The 20719-nt window shown below is 46.6% G+C and overlaps 1 protein-coding gene across 7 annotated transcripts in view; it reads left to right on the forward strand.

The window, feature by feature from the left end:
• The window catches only part of ino80 (INO80 complex ATPase subunit), a 115870-nt gene that overhangs the window by 89893 nt on the left and 5258 nt on the right, over positions 1 to 20719 (forward strand). For 5 of the 7 annotated variants that reach the window (XM_045721115.1, XM_045721119.1, XM_045721117.1 and 2 more), the window contains exons 28-34: positions 2896 to 2990; positions 3974 to 4046; positions 4650 to 4808; positions 7453 to 7555; positions 7657 to 7745; positions 13358 to 13525; positions 13802 to 14018. In XM_045721115.1, the coding sequence (XP_045577071.1) occupies positions 2896 to 2990; positions 3974 to 4046; positions 4650 to 4808; positions 7453 to 7555; positions 7657 to 7745; positions 13358 to 13525; positions 13802 to 14018 (904 nt within the window). The remainder of the gene's footprint in view (positions 1 to 2895; positions 2991 to 3973; positions 4047 to 4649; positions 4809 to 7452; positions 7556 to 7656; positions 7746 to 13357; positions 13526 to 13801; positions 14019 to 20719) is intronic. The other 2 variants (XM_045721120.1, XM_045721121.1) reach the window with 1 other exon arrangement.

Raw genomic sequence — 20719 nt, forward strand, 5'->3', positions numbered from 1 at the left:
GCACACCCCCATTCTCATTGATGGGGCTGCAGTGGAGCAGGTTGAGAGCTTCAAGTTCCTTGGTGTCCACATCACCAACAAACTAACATGGTCCAACATACCAAGACAGTTGTGAAAAGGGCACGACAAAACCTATTCCCCCTCAGGAAACTGAAAAGATTTGGCATGGGTCCCCAGATCCTCAAAAGGTTCTACAGCTGCACCATCGAGAGCATCCTGACTGGTTGCATCACTGCCTGGTATGGCAACTGCTTGGCCTCCGACCGTAAGGCACTACAGAGGGTGGTGCGTACGGCACATTACATCACTGGTGCCAAGCTTCCTACCATCCAGGACCTCTATACCAGGTGGTGTCAGAGGAAGGCCATAAAAATGGTCAAAGACTCCAGCCACCCTAGTCATAGACTGTTCTCTCTGCCAGAGCACGGAAAGCGGTACCGGAGCACCAAGTCTAGGTCCAAGAGGCTTCTAAACATCTTCTACCCCCAAGCCATAAAACTTCTGAACATCTAGTCAAATGTCTACCCAGATAATTTGCATTGTCCTCTCCCCCTCTTTTACACTGCTGCTACTCTCTGTTATCGTCTATGCGTAGTCACTTTAATAACTCTACCTATATCTACATATTACCTCAACTAACCGGTGACCCCGCACATTGACTCTGTACTGGTACACTCGCTATTGTTATTTTACTGCTGCTATTTTATTAGTCGTTACTTTTATTTCATAATCTTATCCGCATTTTTTTAAGCTGCATATTTGGTTAGGGGCTCGTAAGCAAGCATTTCACTGTAAGGTCTACACCTGTTGTATTCGGCGCATGTGACTAATTAAATTGTATTTTATTTATGTCAGGGGGCTAATGTTGAACAGGCCAGGTGTACGAGTGAGAGGTGGTAGTGCTGAGTGATTGGTGCTTTTTGAGGTCAGTTTGGTTTTGGTTCGATACAAATTTTGGGACTGTTGGAAACGACAACTCCCTACAACATTGCGCAGTTCATGCTGGATCAGATTTATCTCTAGAGAAACTACAACTCCCTACTACATCACACAGTTCAGGCTGGATCAGATTCATCTCTCTCGAGAAACTACAACTCCCTACTACATCGCGCAGTTCAGGCTGGATCTGATTTATCTCTCGAGAAACTACAACTCCCTACTACATCACACAGTTCAGTCTGGGGCTGATTCATCTCTACAGAAACTACAACTCCCTACTACATCACACAGTTCAGGCTGGATCTGATTCATCTCTCTCGAGAAACTACAACTCCCTACTACATCGCGCAGTTCAGGCTGGATCTGATTCATCTCTCGAGAAACTACAACTCCCTACTACATCGCACAGTTCAGGCTGGATCTGATTCATCTCTCGAGAAACTACAACTCCCTACTACATCGCACAGTTCAGGCTGGATCTGATTCATCTCTCGAGAAACTGCGCAATATGCGCCATTTTTAGCTTACAGGAAAAAAAATGATTTGAAATAATTGAACAACGTCAGATACATACATTTATTATTTATTTTAATTTTTTTAATACCAAAAATGTCAGTTAATCACTCAGCGCTAGGAGATGGGGATCAACACCTTTCCACCAGACTATTTATAAACTATTCTTCATAAGCTAAAGAGTGAAGAGCAATACCCTAAGACAGATCCCTGGGGGACCCCCATTGTACTCACACTGGCCCCTGAGCGAAATGAGACCAAAGAGGCAAGTAAATACATTCTGTTGAGGTTTTTCCCCACCACTTATAGTAAAACTAGCATTTGACATGTGACTGAATCAGTTTCACCTCATTACACCGTCTGACCCCTGTTCTAACACAGCAGTAAAACAAAGCCTAGCAGTTGACATGACACTAAATCAGTGTCCACTCATGAACTGTCACTGTTCCAAGGGCCAGAGGTTGAGAAATAATGGAATCGAGCTATGTTTCTCAACAAATGTTAGCTCCAGGGATAGGCCTGCTATGTTGTGGTTATGCCCAGAGACTGAGGACCATTTCAAATGAAAGCTACCACTTGGAAACGGGTTATTTTGGTGTCAGCTCACAAACTGAGGGAGCGTTCAGCAAAAACATAAATAAATAACTGAATGACCAGGTCAGCATTAACAACATCCAATGGACTGCAGGTTGAAAAACAGATTCATATCCTGCGGCGTGGACGAGTGAACTCCAAACCTGTAATCTGTGGTTTGGTGTTCTGTGTTGTGATACCTACTTCAAGCTGTCTGAGCTATCTTGTGTCTCGAGGGAGTGGAGAAAATCTCTGGTCAGGAACAGGCAATCTTGGAGCCAAAAGGACTTAAAGGCTCTCCACAGTGATTTCACGTTCTATCCAAACCGAGCTACGGAACTCTGTTTACGTCAAGTTCCAACAATGTATGTAGAACTACGTAGTGAGACAACAACCCCTTTTAGCTGTTAGTTGACCGTTCTTGGAAACCAAGTCGTTTGGTGTCAGCTCTCTGACTGACGGACAGATCAGCAACATCCCATGGAGCGGAGGAGGTTGAAGAAGAAAACATGGGTTTAGATTCATTCCCTGGGAGTTTGACGAGTGTGTACTTCAAACCCTGTTGTCCCTTAGTGTTGCACTGTGAACCACACACAGCTCTGAGTTCTCTCATGACCCAGTGAGTGAAAGAGAAACCAAGACATGTCTTGCCAGGTCCCAGACTCAAGCTGCGACTCAAAAGCACTGAACATGGTCTCTCTCTCTCTCTCGCCATTCGAGTTGTTCTCTCTCGCCATTCCAGTTGTTCTCTCTCGCCATTCCAGTTGATCTGTGTTGTGGCCCACTTCAAGCCAACTGAGTTCTCCTGTGACTCAACAAGAGCCAGGAATAAGCTGGTATCTTAAAACACTTTATCTCCCCCCCCTCCAGGAGTACATGGTGTATCGTAAACACACCTACATGCGTCTGGACGGCTCCTCCAAGATCTCAGAACGCAGAGACATGGTGGCTGACTTCCAGAGCCGGTGAGTAGTCTGTCTAAGTTCAACTGTTTTCATCCTCAGTGGTCCTGGTTTGTCTCTGTGTCTCCTGGTTTGTCTCTGTGTCTCCTGGTTTGTCTCTGTGTCTCCTGGTTTGTCTCTGTGTCTCCTGGTTTGTCTCTGTGTCTCCTGGTTTGTCTCTGTGTCCCCTGGTTTGTCTCTGTGTCCCCTGGTTTGTCTCTGTGTCTCCTGGTTTGTCTCTGTGTCTCCTGGTTCGTCTCTGTGTCTCCTGGTTCGTCTCTGTGTCTCCTGGTTTTTCTCTGTGTCTCCTGGTTTGTCTCTGTGTCTCCTGGTTCGTCTCTGTGTCCCCTGGTTTGTCTCTGTGTCTCCTGGTTCGTCTCTGTGTCCCCTGGTTTGTCTCTGTGTCTCCTGGTTCGTCTCTGTGTCCCCTGGTTTGTCTCTGTGTCTCCTGGTTTGTCTCTGTGTATTGTGCATTAGTTGTGCTCTCTGCTTCTAGTTGTGGTGAACGTGTGATACATTGTAAACCATCTCTCTGGCTATAAAATCTGCTGACGAGCATCCCACCCTGCATCCTACTGCTGGCCAGATGCTGCAGGAAGTGGTGTTTGACACCCATTAGGAAGCACTCTTTCATCTGGTGAAATAAATATCCCAAAGCCCCAGGGGAGTGATTGGGGACATTGCCCTGTGTAGGGTGTGGTGTTTCTGATGGGAACGTTAAACGGGTGTCCTGACTCTGGTCACTAAAGATCCCATGGCACTTATCGTAAGAGTAGGGGTGTTAACCCCGGTGTCCTGGATAAATTCCCAAGTTGTCCCTCATACCATCATGGTCACCTAATCATCCCTAGCTTCCGATTCGGCTTATTCATCCCCCTCCTCTCCCATGTAACTATTCCCCAGGGTGCTGCTGTAGATGAGAATGTGTTCTCAGTCATCTTACCTGGTAAAATAAGGATCATTAACAATAAATAATGTTCTTTCTCTTTCCTCCCTCCGTCTCTCAGGACTGACATCTTTGTGTTCCTCCTGAGCACGAGGGCTGGAGGTCTGGGAATCAACCTGACTGCTGCTGACACTGTGAGGAACTCTGTCTGTCTGTCTCTCATCCCCCTCCGTCTCTCTGTCTGTCTCTCATCCCCCTCCGTCTCTCTGTCTGTCTCTCATCCCCCTCCGTCTCTGTCTCTCTCATCCCCCTCCGTCTCTCTGTCTCTCTCTCATCCCCCTCCGTCTCTCTGTCTGTCTCTCATCCCCCTCCGTCTCTCTGTCTGTCTCTCATCCCCCTCCGTCTCTCTCTGTCTCTCTCTCATCCCCCTCCGTCTCTCTGTCTCTCTCTCATCCCCCTCCGTCTCTCTGTCTCTCTCTCATCCCCCTCCGTCTCTCTCTGTCTCTCTCTCATCCCCCTCCGTCTCTCTGTCTGTCTCTCATCCCCCTCCGTCTCTCTGTCTGTCTCTCATCCCCCTCCGTCTCTCTCTCTCTCTCTCCCTTAAAGTGGAGCCATTTAGATATGTATATATGTATAACTACAGTGTGGCTGGTATAACTAGTGTGGCTTGTATAACTAACTGTTTTCACCAGCTGATCTTCTCGGGGGCTGTCAGTAATTTGCCCCTCTCTCTCTCTCACGCTCTCCCTCTCTCGTGCTCACGCTCTCTCTCACGCTCTCCCTCTCTCTCTCGCTAGGTGATCTTCTATGACAGTGACTGGAACCCTACAGTGGACCAGCAGGCTATGGACAGAGCTCACCGCCTGGGTCAGACCAAGCAGGTCACTGTGTACCGTCTGATCTGTCAGCTCACTATAGAGGAGAGGATACTGCAGAGGGCCAAGGAGAAGAGTGAGGTGAGACAATCTCACACACACACACACTACTTTAGGTCAAGAAGAAGATGGAGCTCACTACTGACATCCTACGGGGTTTAATACGACGCTCTGCACGGTACTGACATCCTACAGGGTTTAATATGATGCTCTGCACAGTACTGACATCCTACAGGGTTTAATACGACGCTCTGCACTGTACTGACATCCTACAGGGTTTAATATGATGCTCTGCACTGTACTGACATCCTACAGGGTTTAATATGATGCTCTGCACTGTACTGACATCCTACAGGGTTTAATATGATGCTCTGCACAGTACTGACATCCTACAGGGTTTAATATGATGCTCTGCACTGTACTGACATCCTACAGGGTTTAATATGATGCTCTGCACTGTACTGACATCCTACAGGGTTTAATATGATGCTCTGCACAGTACTGACATCCTACAGGGTTTAATATGATGCTCTGCACTGTACTGACATCCTACAGGGTTTAATATGATGCTCTGCACAGTACTGACATCCTACAGGGTTTAATATGATGCTCTGCACTGTACTGACATCCTACAGGGTTTAATATGATGCTCTGCACACTACTGACATCCTACAGGGTTTAATATGATGCTCTGCACTGTACTGACATCCTACAGGGTTTAATATGATGCTCTGCACGGTACTGACATCCTACAGGGTTTAATATGATGCTCTGCACTGTACTGACATCCTACAGGGTTTAATATGATGCTCTGCACTGTACTGACATCCTACAGGGTTTAATATGATGCTCTGCACGGTACTGACATCCTACAGGGTTTAATATGATGCTCTGCACAGTACTGACATCCTACAGGGTTTAATATGATGCTCTGCACTGTACTGACATCCTACAGGGTTTAATACGACGCTCTGCACTGTACTGACATCCTACAGGGTTTAATATGATGCTCTGCACTGTACTGACATCCTACAGGGTTTAATATGATGCTCTGCACTGTACTGACATCCTACAGGGTTTAATATGATGCTCTGCACTGTACTGACATCCTACAGGGTTTAATATGATGCTCTGCACTGTACTGACATCCTACAGGGTTTAATATGATGCTCTGCACTGTACTGACATCCTACAGGGTTTAATATGATGCTCTGCACTGTACTGACATCCTACAGGGTTTAATATGATGCTCTGCACTGTACTGACATCCTACAGGGTTTAATATGATGCTCTGCACTGTACTGACATCCTACAGGGTTTAATATGATGCTCTGCACTGTACTGACATCCTACAGGGTTTAATATGATGCTCTGCACTGTACTGACATCCTACAGGGTTTAATATGATGCTCTGCACTGTACTGACATCCTACAGGGTTTAATATGATGCTCTGCACGGTACTGACATCCTACAGGGTTTAATATGATGCTCTGCACGGTACTGACATCCTACAGGGTTTAATATGATGCTCTGCACTGTACTGACATCCTACAGGGTTTAATATGACGCTCTGCACTGTACTGACATCCTACAGGGTTTAATACGACGCTCTGCACTGTACTGACATCCTACAGGGTTTAATACGACGCTCTGCACTGTACTGACATCCTACAGGGTTTAATACGACGCTCTGCACTGTACTGACATCCTACAGGGTTTAATACGATGCTCTGCACTGTACTGACATCCTACAGGGTTTAATATGACGCTCTGCACTGTACTGACATCCTACAGGGTTTAATATGACGCTCTGCACTGTACTGACATCCTACAGGGTTTAATATGACGCTCTGCACTGTACTGACATCCTACAGGGTTTAATATGACGCTCTGCACTGTACTGACATCCTACAGGGTTTAATATGACGCTCTGCACTGTACTGACATCCTACAGGGTTTAATATGACGCTCTGCACTGTACTGACATCCTACAGGGTTTAATATGACGCTCTGCACTGTACTGACATCCTACAGGGTTTAATATGACGCTCTGCACTGTACTGACATCCTACAGGGTTTAATATGACGCTCTGCACTGTACTGACATCCTACAGGGTTTAATATGACGCTCTGCACTGTACTGACATCCTACAGGGTTTAATATGACGCTCTGCACTGTACTGACATCCTACAGGTTTTAATATGATGCTCTGCACGGTACTGACATCCTACAGTGTTTAATATGACGCTCTGCACTGTACTGATATCCTACAGGGTTTAATATGACGCTCTGCACTGTACTGACATCCTACAGGGTTTAATATGACGCTCTGCACTGTACTGACATCCTACAGGGTTTAATATGATGCTCTGCACGGTACTGACATCCTACAGGGTTTAATATGATGCTCTGCACTGTACTGACATCCTACAGGGTTTAATATGATGCTCTGCACTGTACTGACATCCTACAGGGTTTAATATGACGCTCTGCACTGTACTGACATCCTACAGGGTTTAATATGACGCTCTGCACTGTACTGACATCCTACAGGGTTTAATATGACGCTCTGCACTGTACTGACATCCTACAGGGTTTAATACGACGCTCCGAACAGTTTCTATTTTCTCACAGCTTTCTACCTTTTTTGGAGAGAGAACCAAAAGGCCTTGATCCTAATTAAGCCTTTGTATCCATGTGTCCTCCTCTCTCCCCCCCATCAGATCCAGAGGATGGTGATCTCTGGGGGCAACTTTAAACCAGACACCCTGAAGCCTAAAGAGGTGGTCAGTCTGCTGCTGGATGATGAGGAGCTGGAGAAGAGACGTGAGTGGACTTTTCAGAAATGTGATTGGTTGCTGTGTTCCTGTGTTGTGTGAGAAAGCCTGTTTACTGATTGGTTGCTACCTCTGTATTGTGTCCTGCAGTGCGTGTTCGTCAGGAAGAGAAGAGACAACAGGAGGAGTGCAGCAAGGTGAAGGACCGCAGGAGAAAGAGAGAGAAATACGCTGACAAGGTACAACCTTATGTCACGCCTTTTTAAACAATACATTTACAGAGCCTTGGGAAAGTTTTAGACTCCTTCACTTTTTCCACATTTTGTTACATTACAACCTAATTCTAAAATTGATTAAATATTTTTTTCCCCTCATCAATCTACACACAATATCCAGTAATGACAAAGCAAATGTTATGTTTGCTAATTTCAAAAAAACAATGGAAAAACATCCCCACAACATGATGCTGCCACCACCATGCTTCACCGTAGGGATGGTGCCAGGTTTCCTCCAGATGTGATGCTTGGCATTCAGGCCAAAGAGTTCAATCTTGGTTGCATCAGACCAGAGCATCTTGTTTCTTATGGACTGAGAGTCTTTAGGTGCCTTTTGGCAAACTCCAAGCGGGCTGTCATGTGCCTTTTACTGAGGAGTGGCTTCTGTCTGGCCACTCTACCATAAAGTCCTGATTGGTGGAGTGCTGCAGAGATGGTTGTAGTTCTGGAAGGTTCTCCCATCTCCACAGAGGAACTCTGCAGCTCTATCAGAGTGACCATCGGGTTCTTGGTCACCTCCCTGACCAAGGCCCTTCTCTTCTGATTGCTCAGTTTGGCCAGGCGGAGTCTTGGTGGTTCCAAACTGATGTAGGTCACTGTGTTCTTGGGGACCTTCAATGAGCAGAAATGTTTTGGTACCTTTCCCCAGTTCTGTCCCTTGACACAATCCTGTCTCGGAGCTCTATGGACAATTCCTTCGACCTCATGGCTTGGTTTTTGCTCTGGCATGCACTGTCAACTGTGGGACCTTATATAGACAGGTGCCTTTTCAAATCATGTCCAATCAATTGAATTTACCACAGGTGGACTCCAATCAAGTTGTAGAAACATCTCAAGGAGGATCAATGGAAACGGGATGCACCTGAGCTCAATTTCAAGTCTCATAACAAAGGGTCTGAATACTTATGTAAATATGGTATTTCTGTTTTTTATTTGAAATCAGTTTTTGCTTTGTCATTATAGGGTATTGTGTGTAGATTGAGGATTTTGTATTTATTTAATCCATTTTATTATAAGGCTGTAACATAACAAAATGTGGAAAAAGTCAAGGGTCTGAATACTTTCCGAATGCACTGTATATGACATTATTGTTCTCCACACCACCTCAAACATTTTAAGCCATCGTTGGCCTTCATGTATGGAGATATGGCCATGTGAATCCTGACCACTATGGCCCTGTGCAGCTGGTTGGCGGCCATATTGAAATATGGCTGGGGCCATCTGCAATGGCACTTAGCTAAAAAAACACTTCTGTCCTAGCGGTGTGAAATGTTGTGCCTCACAAATGTCAATGACACAAATCTGGAGAAAAAAATATATAATGCCCATTTATTAGTTAGAGGAACATTGGGCTTTTAGTCCCACAACTCACCTCAAAGAGCATTATAGCATGGTGCCTCCCTTACAAAGGGAAGAGCAGGAAGCCACTGAAGGTGCTGCGGTTATCCCCGTTGTAAAAGATTCATGTATCTTTTTAAAGAGATGCGTGAATCTGAGGTAGTACACTCCTCTCACTGATACATTGGATCTGCAGAGAAAGATTCAGCACTGTCTCTCATATACATTGTTCTTAATGCTGGACTCTAGCTGGATGCCATATACTCCAGTTTATTAGGTACACCCATCTAGTACCGGGCTGGACCCCCCTTTGCCTCCACAATAGGCTGAATTATTCAGAACATAAAAACGATGCTCAATTAGTATCAAGGGACCGAACGTGTGCCAGGAAAACATTCCCCACAGCACCGCCACTAAGCCCGTACCGTTGACACCAGGCAGGATGACGTCATGGACTGCTTACGCCATATCCTGACTCTGTCATCAGCATGACGCAACGGGAACCAGGATTCATCAGACCAGAATGTATTTCCACTCCTCAGTTGTCCAGTGTTGGTGATGGCGCGCCCACTGGAGACGCTTCTTCTTGTTTTTAGCTGATAGGAGTGGAACCCAGTGTGGTCGTCTGCTGCAATATCCCATCCCTGACAAGGATCGACGAGTTGTGTGTTCTGAGACGCCCATCTGCACCACTGTTGTACTGCGCCGTTATTTGTCTGTTTGTGGACCTGCCTGTTAGCTTCCACGATTCTTGCCATTCTCCTTGGACCTCTCATCAACAAGCTGTTTTCGCCCACAGGACTGTCACTGACTGGATGTTGTTTGTTTGTCGCACCATTCTCAGTAAACCCTAGACACTGTCATGAGTGAAAATCCCAGGAGGCCGTTTCTGAGATATAGGAACCGGCACGCCTGGGACCGACGATCATGCCACGCTCAAAGTCGCTTAGGTCACTCGTCTTGCCATTCTAACGTTCAGTCAAACAGTAACTGAATGCCTTGATGCCTCTGCCTGCTTTATATATCAAGCCACGGCCACGTGACTCTCTGTAGGAGCGATCCATTTTCTTGAACGGTGTACCTAATAAACTGTCCACTGAGTGTATATTATATTATTTTGTGTTCGTGTGGTCAGGACCTGTAGTTGTACTGTAGGCCTTGCCGATGTTGCTGAGGACTGTAGTCCAGACCAGTGTAGTGTCCTACCCGTCCGGAATCAGTCAAACCAGCAGAGAAGGCCACCATTGGCCTGGCTGTGAACCATTGGCCTGGCTGTGAACACAACAGACAAAAAATGTGTGCTTTCTGATGAGTGGAAAGTCAGCATTATGATTTACGCTAGCATTAATCATGTTACACAATCAAATATAAAATCCCACATATTTGTCCTGTATGAAATAGTAATAACCTCCCTCTCACTAGGTTAAAACAGAAAAGAAAAGGAGAAAAACAAATACAAAAAGTTAACTCAGTTCACTAAATTGTTAACCGGCTTAAACACTCTTTCATTACCTGCATTTCTCTCTCTTCAACTCCTCCGTCTGACCGGCACTCAGCCAGGCCTCAAACTGTTTACAGGCCTCAAACTGTTTACAGGCCTCAAACTGTTTACAGGCCTCAAACTGTTTACAGGTAAAGATACATGAGGAAAGTTAAAACCATAACCTGTCGCTTGTCTTCTTGTTTATTACCTGTGTTCCCACACTCACTGGCCGTCACTCTGTCCTCCAGCACTAAAATCTCACTATCTGCTCATCTGCCAGGTCCTCAGTGTCCTTCAGTGTGACCTCCATGTTCCTCAGTTCAGTATTGGAGACAGTCAGCTCCACTCTCTGTTCCACCACTATGTCTCTGAGCTCCTTCAGCCCAGTCCAGATGCCAGGGCTGGTGGTGGTCTGGTCAGTCGTCTGTTTGTGGGTCGTCTCTGTAGCTTCAGTACATTGGCCCTCGATCAAACCCTCTCTGAGTCAGCCAATGTGGTAAAGCTGACCACCTAGCGTGCCATTGTAATCTGATGCTGAAAAAGTCTGTGGGGAAATGGAGTCTTATGTACAGTGGGGGAAAAAAGTATTTGATCCCCTGCTGATTTTGTACGTTTGCCCACTGACAAAGAAATGATCAGTCTATAATTTTAATAGTAGGTTTATTTGAACAGTGAGAGACAGAATAACAACAAAAAAATCCAGAAAAACACATGTCAAAAATGTTATAAAATGATTTGCATTTTAATGAGGGAAATAAGTATTTGACCCCTCTGCAAAACATGACTTAGTACTTGGTGGCAAAACCCTTGTTGGCAATCAGAGTTCAGACGTTTCTTGTAGTTGGCCACCAGGTTTCCACACATCTCAGGAGGGATTTTGTCCCACTTCTCTTTGCAGATCTTCTCCAAGTCATTAAGGTTTCGAGGCTGACGTTTGGCAACTCAAACCTTCAGCTCCCTCCACATATTTTCTATGGGATTAAGGTCTGGAGACTGGCTAGGCCACTCCAGGACCTTAATGTGCTTCTTCTTGAGCCACTCCTTTGTTGCCTTGGCCGTGTGTTTTGGGTCATTGTCATGCTGGAATACCCATCCACGACCCATTTTCAATGCCCTGGCTGAGGGAAGGAGGTTCTCACCCAAGATTTGACAGTACATGGCCCCGTCAAATGATGCGGTGAAGTTGTCCTGTCCCCTTAGCAGAAAAACACCCCCAAAGCATAATGTTTCCACCTCCATGTTTGACGGTGGAGATGGTGTTCTTGGGGTCATAGGCAGCATTCCTCCTCCTCCAAACACGGCGAGTTGAGTTGATGTCAAAGAGCTCCATTTTGGTCTCATCTGACCACAACACTTTCACCAGTTGTCCTCTGAATCATTCAGATGTTCATTGGGAAACTTCAGACGGGCATGTATATGTATTCTTGAGCAGGGGGACCTTGCGGGCCCTGCAGGATTTCAGTCTTTCACGGCGTAGTGTGTTACCAATTGTTTTCTTAGTGACTATGGTCCCAGCTGCCTTGAGATCATTGACAAGATCCTCCCGTGTAGTTCTGGGCTGATTCCTCACCGTTCTCATGATCATTGTAACTCCACGAGGTGAGATCTTGCATGGAGCCCCAGGCCGAGGGAGATTGACAGTTCTTTTGTGTTTCTTCCATTTGCGAATAATCGCACCAACTGTTGTCACCTTCTCACCAAGCTGCTTGGCGACGGTCTTGTAGCCCATTCCAGCCTTGTGTAGGTCTACAATCTTGTCCCTGACATCCTTGGAGAGCTCTTTGGTCTTGGCCATGGTGGAGAGTTTGGAATCTGATTGATTGATTGCTTCTGTGGACAGGTGTCTTTTTTACAGGTAACAAGCTGCGGTTAGGAGCACTCCCTTTAAGAGTGTGCTTCTAATCTCAGCTCGTTACCTGTATAAAAGACACCTGGGAGCCAGAAATCTTTCTGATTGAGAGGGGGTCAAATACTTATTTCCCTCATTAAAATGCAAATCAATTTATAACATTTTTGACATGCTTTTTTCTGGATTTTTTTGTTGTTATTCTGTCTCTCACTGTTCAAATAAACCTACCATTAAAATTATAGACTGATCATTTCTTTGTCAGTGGGCAAACGTACAAAATCAGCAGGGGATCAAATACTTTTTCCCCCCACTGTAGGTGAAGGCCTCTCCCTTCATCTTCATTAAATCTGTTGAGTTTTTTGTTTCCACAGTTGTCACTGAACACAGCCAAGTGCTTTATTGAAAGACGGTCTTTTGACTTTTGATCTATTTGTCCTTTACGACCCCTCTCCCCCCCCTCTCGCTCGCTCGCTCTCTCCCCCCCCCTCTCGCTCGCTCACTCTCTCCCCCCGCTCGCTCGCTCTCCCCCCCTCGCTCGCTCTCCCCCGCTCGCTCGCTCTCTCCCCCCCCTCGCTCGCTCTCTCCCCCCTCTCGCTCGTTCTCTCCCCCCCTCGCTCGCTCTCTCTCACCCCTCTCGCTCGCTCTCTCTCCCCCCTCTCGCTCGCTCGCTCTCTCGCTCTCTCCCCCCCTCTCGCTCGCTCTCTCTCACCCCTCTCGCTCGCTCTCTCTCCCCCCTCTCTCTCGCTCGCTCTCTCTCTCTCCCCCTCTCTCGCTCTCTCTCTCCCCCTCTCTCGCTCTCTCTCTCTCTCTCCCCCTCTCTCTCTCCCCTCTCTCTCTCGCTCGCTCTCGCTCGCTCTCTCTCGCTCCCCCCCTTTCGCTCGCTCTCTCTCTCTCCCCCCCATACAGAGAAAGAAGGATGACGAGGACCCTAAGGATCCTAAGAGGAGGAAAGACGTGAACCTGGTCATCCCTTACAACCTGTCTGCGGACAACTCTAACCTCTCAGCTGACGGAGATGATTCATTCATCAGTGTAGACATGGACGACTCTGCCATGCCTAGTCCCTTCAGTGAGGTGAGAGAGGGAGCTTTCACCTGCTGTGTCTGCAACCTCTGAACTTACTGACTTACTCCTTCACCTTCTATTATTGCTCTTTCTCTGGGTTGTTCTTCCCTCTATCTTTTGTCTCCATTGTGGACACTGCTATTCCCTTTCACCTCATACTTGTATCCCTTCTCTCTCTCTCCACCTCCTTTGTGCCCCGTTCTTGGCATTCCTGGCCCCTCTCCTGGCCCCTTTCTTCTTCCTCCTCCTCCTTTTCTTCCTCCTCCTCCTCACCTTAACCCCCAGGTGTGTGCGTCTCTCCTGTCTCTCCCTGGTCAGATCTCTCTGAGTAGTGAGCTCCAGCCCAGCTCCTTACCTCCAGACCAGGATCCAGATCCAGACCAGGATGAGAGCAGTAGTGACATGCTAGTCATCGTAGACGACCCTGTGTCTTCAGCACCACAGTCCAGGGCCACCAACTCACCTGTCAGCGTGTCTGGATCCATGTCGGACAACATGAACGGTAAGACAATGATAGTTAATCAATCGTCAGGCAATCAATTAAAGAATCAGTCCGTCAGTCAGTTTAGGCAATCGATGAATACAGGACTGATTGATCAGTCAATCCATCAATTCATTTGTCGATCAATGAACATCTGAGTGATTGTAGTACTTGAGGCTATCCTGTCCAGCATGGGTGGTCCAGCGTGGGTGGTCCAGCGTGGGTGGTCCGTGTTTTTGTGATTCTCTTCGAGTTGAACACATATCACCCAAAGGTTCTTCAAAGGTCAAGTAATGACTCTTGCATTATCATCTACTCTGTCACCTGGTGAGTACCTTTTGAGCTCGCATAGTAGTAGCATCAAAGTCTCTGACAGGTTTGACACACCAATGAGGCCAACGACATTACACGGTAGTGATGAGGCCAACGACACTACACGGTAGTGACGAGGCCAACGACACTACGCGGTAGTGACGAGGCCAACGACACCACACGGTAGTGATGAGGCCAACGACACCACACGGTAGTGATGAGGCCAACGACACCACACGGTAGTGATGAGGCCAACGACACCACACGGTAGTGATGAGGCCAACGACACCACACTGTAGTGATGAGGCCAACGACACCACACTGTAGTGATGAGGCCAACGACACCACGCGGTAGTGATGAGGCCAACGACACCACGCGGTAGTGATGAGGCCAACGACACCACGCGGTAGTGATGAGGTCAACGACACCACGCGGTAGTGATGAGGCCAACGACACCACGCGGTAGTGATGAGGCCAACGACACCACACTGTAGTGATGAGGCCAACGACACCACACGGTAGTGATGAGGCCAACGACACCACGCGGTAGTGATGAGGCCAACGACACCACGCGGTAGTGATGAGGCCAACGACACCACACTGTAGTGACGAGGCCAACGACACCACGCGGTAGTGACGAGGCCAACGACACCACGCGGTAGTGACGAGGCCAACGCGGTAGTGATGAGGCCAACGCGGTAGTGATGAGGTCAACGACACCACGCGGTAGTGATGAGGTCAACGACACCACGCGGTAGTGACGAGGCCAACGACACCACGCGGTAGTGACGAGGCCAACGACACCACGCGGTAGTGACGAGGCCAACGACACCACGCGGTAGTGACGAGGCCAACGACACCCGCGGTAGTGATAGTCAACGACACGCGGTAGTGACGAGGCCAACGACACACGCGGTAGTGACGAGGCCAACGACACCACGCGGTAGTGATGAGGCCAACGCGGTAGTGACGAGGCCAACGACACTACGCGGTAGTGACGAGGTCAGTCAGAAGAGGTAGGCCCTAATCAGTGTGACTGGCTAGCTGAAGGTGATGTTCTCTTTATTTAGATCACAGTAGTATTATCTCTGAGAGAGGGAGTCTGTTACCCTATATGTATGCAATACCTGATTATTTGAGCCTGTGCCATTTTGAATTTGCTGAAAGCTATCAATAATAACTCAGAAATGTGATTTACAGTGCTCACAGTTTGCTGTTAGGTACATTATGGCCCTATGCTCCTTTTAGCTTGTGTTTTCTGTCCAATGGTTTCTTGGAAGAATTAGGTCAATTTAATGTGGTTTAAAATCTGACCCCTCTGACGTACTTTCAAAGTGTCTTGTGACCCACCCGATCAATAAAACAATATTTCAAACTAGCATTAATGATTTAGCTGCTTTAGTTCTGGCCCAGGAGAATCTAGCGAACTCCAATCCTCCTTTTGGGAAACTCTCCAATCAGAACCAGTCCCAGAATAACACTAGAAAATAAAGTTGTTGGTGTTGTGTTTGTGCCAATAGAATGAGTGATGACTGTGTGCTAATGACATGAGGGATGTAGTGTACTGAGCTGGGGGTTGGAGGGTTAGGGACTAGTGGAGGGCTGTAGTGTGGTCGACTGGGCTGGGGACTAGGGGATTACACTAAAGAGGGAGATTTTAGCATGTAGACTATTATATCATGCAGAAAGCAGGGTGAGGTAAGTGGGAGAGAAGGGGAGGGAGGGAGATGAGATGGAGGGATGAGGGAGGAGTGCATACTCTGAGTGTAGAAGTTGTGGTATATTACAGTCTGTCATGGTGAAAGAGGGAGAGGAGGAGGGTGATGTCTGAACCACAGCATCTGGATCAGAACCCAGAGATTAAGCAATTATTTGGGCTGCAATCTCAGAGAAAAGGAGGAGAGGATTGGGCAAATCATCGGACCGGACACACTGGAAAAGGAGATTGTCTACCACGGTTGTATGGAGTACTTGTTAAAGTCTTAGAAAGATGATGTAACAGGGTTGATTATATATTATGGTAGATGTGAAGCGTTAGTCAATCCATCAAAGGTATTTATAAAGCCCTTTTTACATCAGCCGATGTCACAAAGTGCTGTACAGAAACCCAGGCTAAAACCCCAAACAGAAAGCAATGCAGATGTTGAAGCACGGTGGCTAGGAAAAACTCCTTGGAAAGGCCGGAACCCAGATAGGAACCAGGCTGTGAGGGCTGGCCAGTCCTCTTCTGGCTGTGCCAGGTGGAGATTATAACAGAACATGGCCAAGATGTTAAAACGTTCATAGATGTAATTTTTTTTTTTACATTTTAGTCATTTAGCAGACGCTCTTATCCAGAGCGACTTACAGTAGTGAATGCATACATTTCATACAATTTCATACATTTTTTTTCTGTGCTGGCCCCCCGTGGGAATCGAACCCACAACCCTGGCGTTGCAAACACCATGCTCTACCAACTGAGCTACAGCAGGGTCAGATAATAATAATCACAGTGGTTATAGAGGGTGCAACAGGTCAGCACCTCAGGAGTAAATGTCAGTTGGCTTTTTGTAGCTGATCATTCAGAGTTAGAGACAGCAGGTGCGGAGGAGAGAGGGTCCAAAACAGCAGGTCCGGGACAAGGTAGCACGTCCAGTGAACAGGTCAGGGTTCCATAGCCGCAGGCAGAACAGTTGAAACTGGAGCAGCAGCATGACCAGGTGGACTGGGGACAGCAAGGAGTCATCAGGCCAGGTAGTCCTGAGGCATGGGCTCAGACTATTGCAGCATAAATATTGGAGGCTGAGACAGGAGGCGTTGGGAGACACTGTGGCCCTGGCCGACGATACCCCCGGACAATGCCAAACAGGCAGGATATAACCCCACCCACTTTGCCAAAGCACAGCCCCCACACCACTAGAGGGGATATCTTCAACCTACTACCCTGAGACAAGGCCGAGTATAGCCCATGAAGATCTCCCCCACGGCACAAACCCGAGGGGGGCGCCAACCCTAAGAGGAAAATCATGTCAGTGACTCAACCCACTCAAGTGACACACCCCTCCTAGGGACGGCATGGAAGAGCACCAGTAAACCAGTGACTCAGCCCCCGTAATAGGGTTAGAGGCAGAGAATCCCAGTGGAGAGAGGGGAACTGGCCAGGCAGAGACAGCAAGGGCGGTTCGTTGTTCCAGTGCCTTTTTGTTCACCTTCACACCCCTGGGCCAGACTATACTTAATCATAGGACCTACTGAAGAGATGAGTCTTCAATAAAGACTTAAAGATCGAGACCGAGTCTGCGTCTCTCACATGGATAGGCAGACCATTCTATAAAAATGGAGCTCTGTAGGATAAAGCCCTGCCTCCAGCTGTTTGCTTAGAAATTCTAGGGACAGTTAGGAGGCCTGCGTCTTGTGACCGTAGCGTACGTGTAGGTATGTACGGCAGGACCAAATCTGAAAGATGGGTAGGAGCAAGCCCATGTAATTAGGTTAGCAGTAAAACCTTGAAATCAGCCCTAGCCTTAACAGGAAGCCAGTGTAGAGAGGCTAGCACTGGAGTAATATGATCACATTTTTTGGTTCTAGTCAAGATTCAAGCAATCGTGTTTAGCACTAACTGAAGTTTATTTAGTGCTTTATCCGGGTAGCCAGAAAGTAGAGCATTGCAGTAGTCTAATCAAGAAGTGACAGAAGCATGGATTAATTTTTTTCAGCTTTTTATTTTTTTTTGAGAGAGGAATGGGAGATTCGATATAGGCCGATTTGTTTATTTTTTTTATTTTCTGGGTCACGGTTTGGCTTTTTCAAGAGATGCTTTATTACTGCCACTTTTAGTGAGCTTGGTACACATCCGGTGGATAGAGAGCCGTTTATTATGTTCAACATAGGAGGGCCAAGCACAGGAAGCTGCTCATTCAATAGTTTAGTTGGAATAGGGTCCAGTATGCAGCTTGAAGGTTTAGAGGCCAAGACTATTTTCATCAATGTGTCAAGAGATATAGTATTAAAAAACTTGATTGTTTCCCTTGATCCTAGGTCCTGGCAGAGTTGCGCAGACTCAGGACAACTGAGCTTTGGAGAAATATGCAGATTTAAAGAGGAGTCTGTCATTTGCGTTCTAATGATCATGATCTTTTCCTCAAAGAAGTTCATGAATGTATTACTGCTGAAGTGAAAGCCATCCTCTCTTGGTGAATGCTGCGTTTTAGTTAGCTTTGCAACTGTATCAAAAATACATTTTGGATTGTTCTTATTCTCCTCAATTAAGTTGGAAAAATAGGATGATCGAGCAGCAGTGAGGGCTCTTCGATACTGCACGGTACTGTCTTTCCAAGCTAGTTGGAAGACTTCCAGTTTGGTGTGGCGCCATTTCCGTTCCAATTTTCTGGAAGCTTGCTTCAGGGCTTGGGTATTTTCTGTATACCAGGGAGCTAGTTTCTTATGACAAATGTTTTTATGGGTGCGACTGCATTTAGGGTATTGCGCAAGGTTCAATTTTGTTCCACAGTTAAGTCGTTAACCGATTTTTGTACTCTGACGTCCTTGGGTAGGTGGAGGGAGTCTGGAAGGGCATCTAGGAATCTTTGGGTTGTCTGAGAATTTATAGCACAGATTTTGAATGATCCTTGGTTGGGGTTTTAGCAGATTATTTGTTGCGATTGCAAACATAATAAAATGGTGGTCCGATAGTCCAGGATTATGAGGAAAAACATTAAGATCCACAATATTTATTCCACGGGACAAAACTATGTCCAGAGTATGACTGTGGCAGTGAGTAGGTCCAGAGACATGTTGGACTAACTCACTGAGTCGATGATGGCTCGGAAAGCCATTTGGAGTGGGTCTGTGGACTTTTCCGTGTGAATATTAAAGTCACCAAAAATGTGAATATTTTCTGCCATGACTGCAATGTCCGATAGGAATTCATGGAACTCAGTGAGGAACGCTGTACTCGTCCGAGGAGGCCTGTTAACAGTAGCTATAAAAAGTGATTGAGTAGGCTGCATAGATTTCATGACTAGAAGCTCAAAAGATGAAAACGCAGTAATTTTATTTGTAAATTGAAATTTGCTATCGTAAATGTTAGCAACACCTCCGCCTTTGCGCGATGCACGTGGGATATGGTCACTAGTGTAACCTGGAGGTGAGGCCTCATTTAACACAGTAAATTCATCAGGATTAAGCCATGTTTCAGTCAGGCCAATCACATCAAGATTATGATCAGTGATTAGTTCATTGACTATAACTGCCTTGGAAGTGAGGGATCTAACATTAAGTAGCCCTATTTTGAGATGTGAGGAATCACAATCTCTTTCAATAATGGCAGGAATGGAGGAGGTCTTTATTCCAGTGAGATTGCTAAAGCGAACACCGCCATGTTTTGTTTTGCCAAACCTAGATTGAGGCACAGACACTGTCTCAATGGGGAAAGCTGAGCTGACTACACTGACTGTGCTACTGGCAGATTTTAAATCGTTCTCTCTCTCTCTCTCTCTCTCTCTCTCTCCCCCTCTCCCTGGGAGATTCCTTTCCTCAACTCTCCTCTCTGTGACCCGGAAACCGAAAAGTGGCCGCCGTATGTTGGAGTGTCAATTGGTTAATAGGCGAACGGAGGCGTGTCTTCCTCTATCCTCCCACGAGGAAGCACAAGTCGGCTGATGCAGAAGCGTTTTAGAATCAGCTGTTTTCTCAGAATAGAACACCACACATTTCAAACGATTCGCTACTTGTCTTTTTATATATAAAATGCACAACAAGGGTAAATAGATTTTTTTTTTAACCAATTTACGCATGTTCCTCTGTGAATGTAATTTGTCTGACGTGCTATTGGAGAATTATTTCATACTTGCGCATTTGTTTCCACGTTCCCTCTCTGCCGCTTCTCGATTACCTTAGATTTTTTATTTCAAAAGGAGGTGAGGACAGAGGAGAGGACGCGAGCAGTCGAGCAAAACCAAGACATTAAACCAGTACATGGTGATAGCTCTGACGCCATCCACGTGTTCCTATGGAAAACTCCCGATGGCTCATGAAAATGCCTTCCTCTCCATCTTAAATAAGCATGCCCCTTTCAAGAAATTTAGAACCAGGAACAGATATAGCCCTTGGTTCTCCGCAGACCTGACTGCCCTTAACCAACACAAAAATATCCTGTGGCGTTCTGCATTAGCATCGAACTGCCCCCGCGATATGCAACTTTTTAGGGAAGTTAGAAACCAATACACACAGGCAGTTAGAAACGCCAAGGCTAGCTTTTTCAAACAGAAATTTGCTTCGTGCAACTCCAACTCTAAAAAGTTCTGGGACATTGTAAAGTCCATGGAGAATAAGAACACCTCCTCCCAACTGCCCACTGCACTGAGGATAGGAAACTCTGTCACCACCGATAAGCCCACTATAATTGAGAATTTCAATAAGCATTTTCTAC

Source organism: Salmo salar, chromosome ssa06 (genome assembly GCF_905237065.1).
Source record: "Salmo salar chromosome ssa06, Ssal_v3.1, whole genome shotgun sequence".
NCBI lineage: Eukaryota > Metazoa > Chordata > Actinopteri > Salmoniformes > Salmonidae > Salmo > Salmo salar.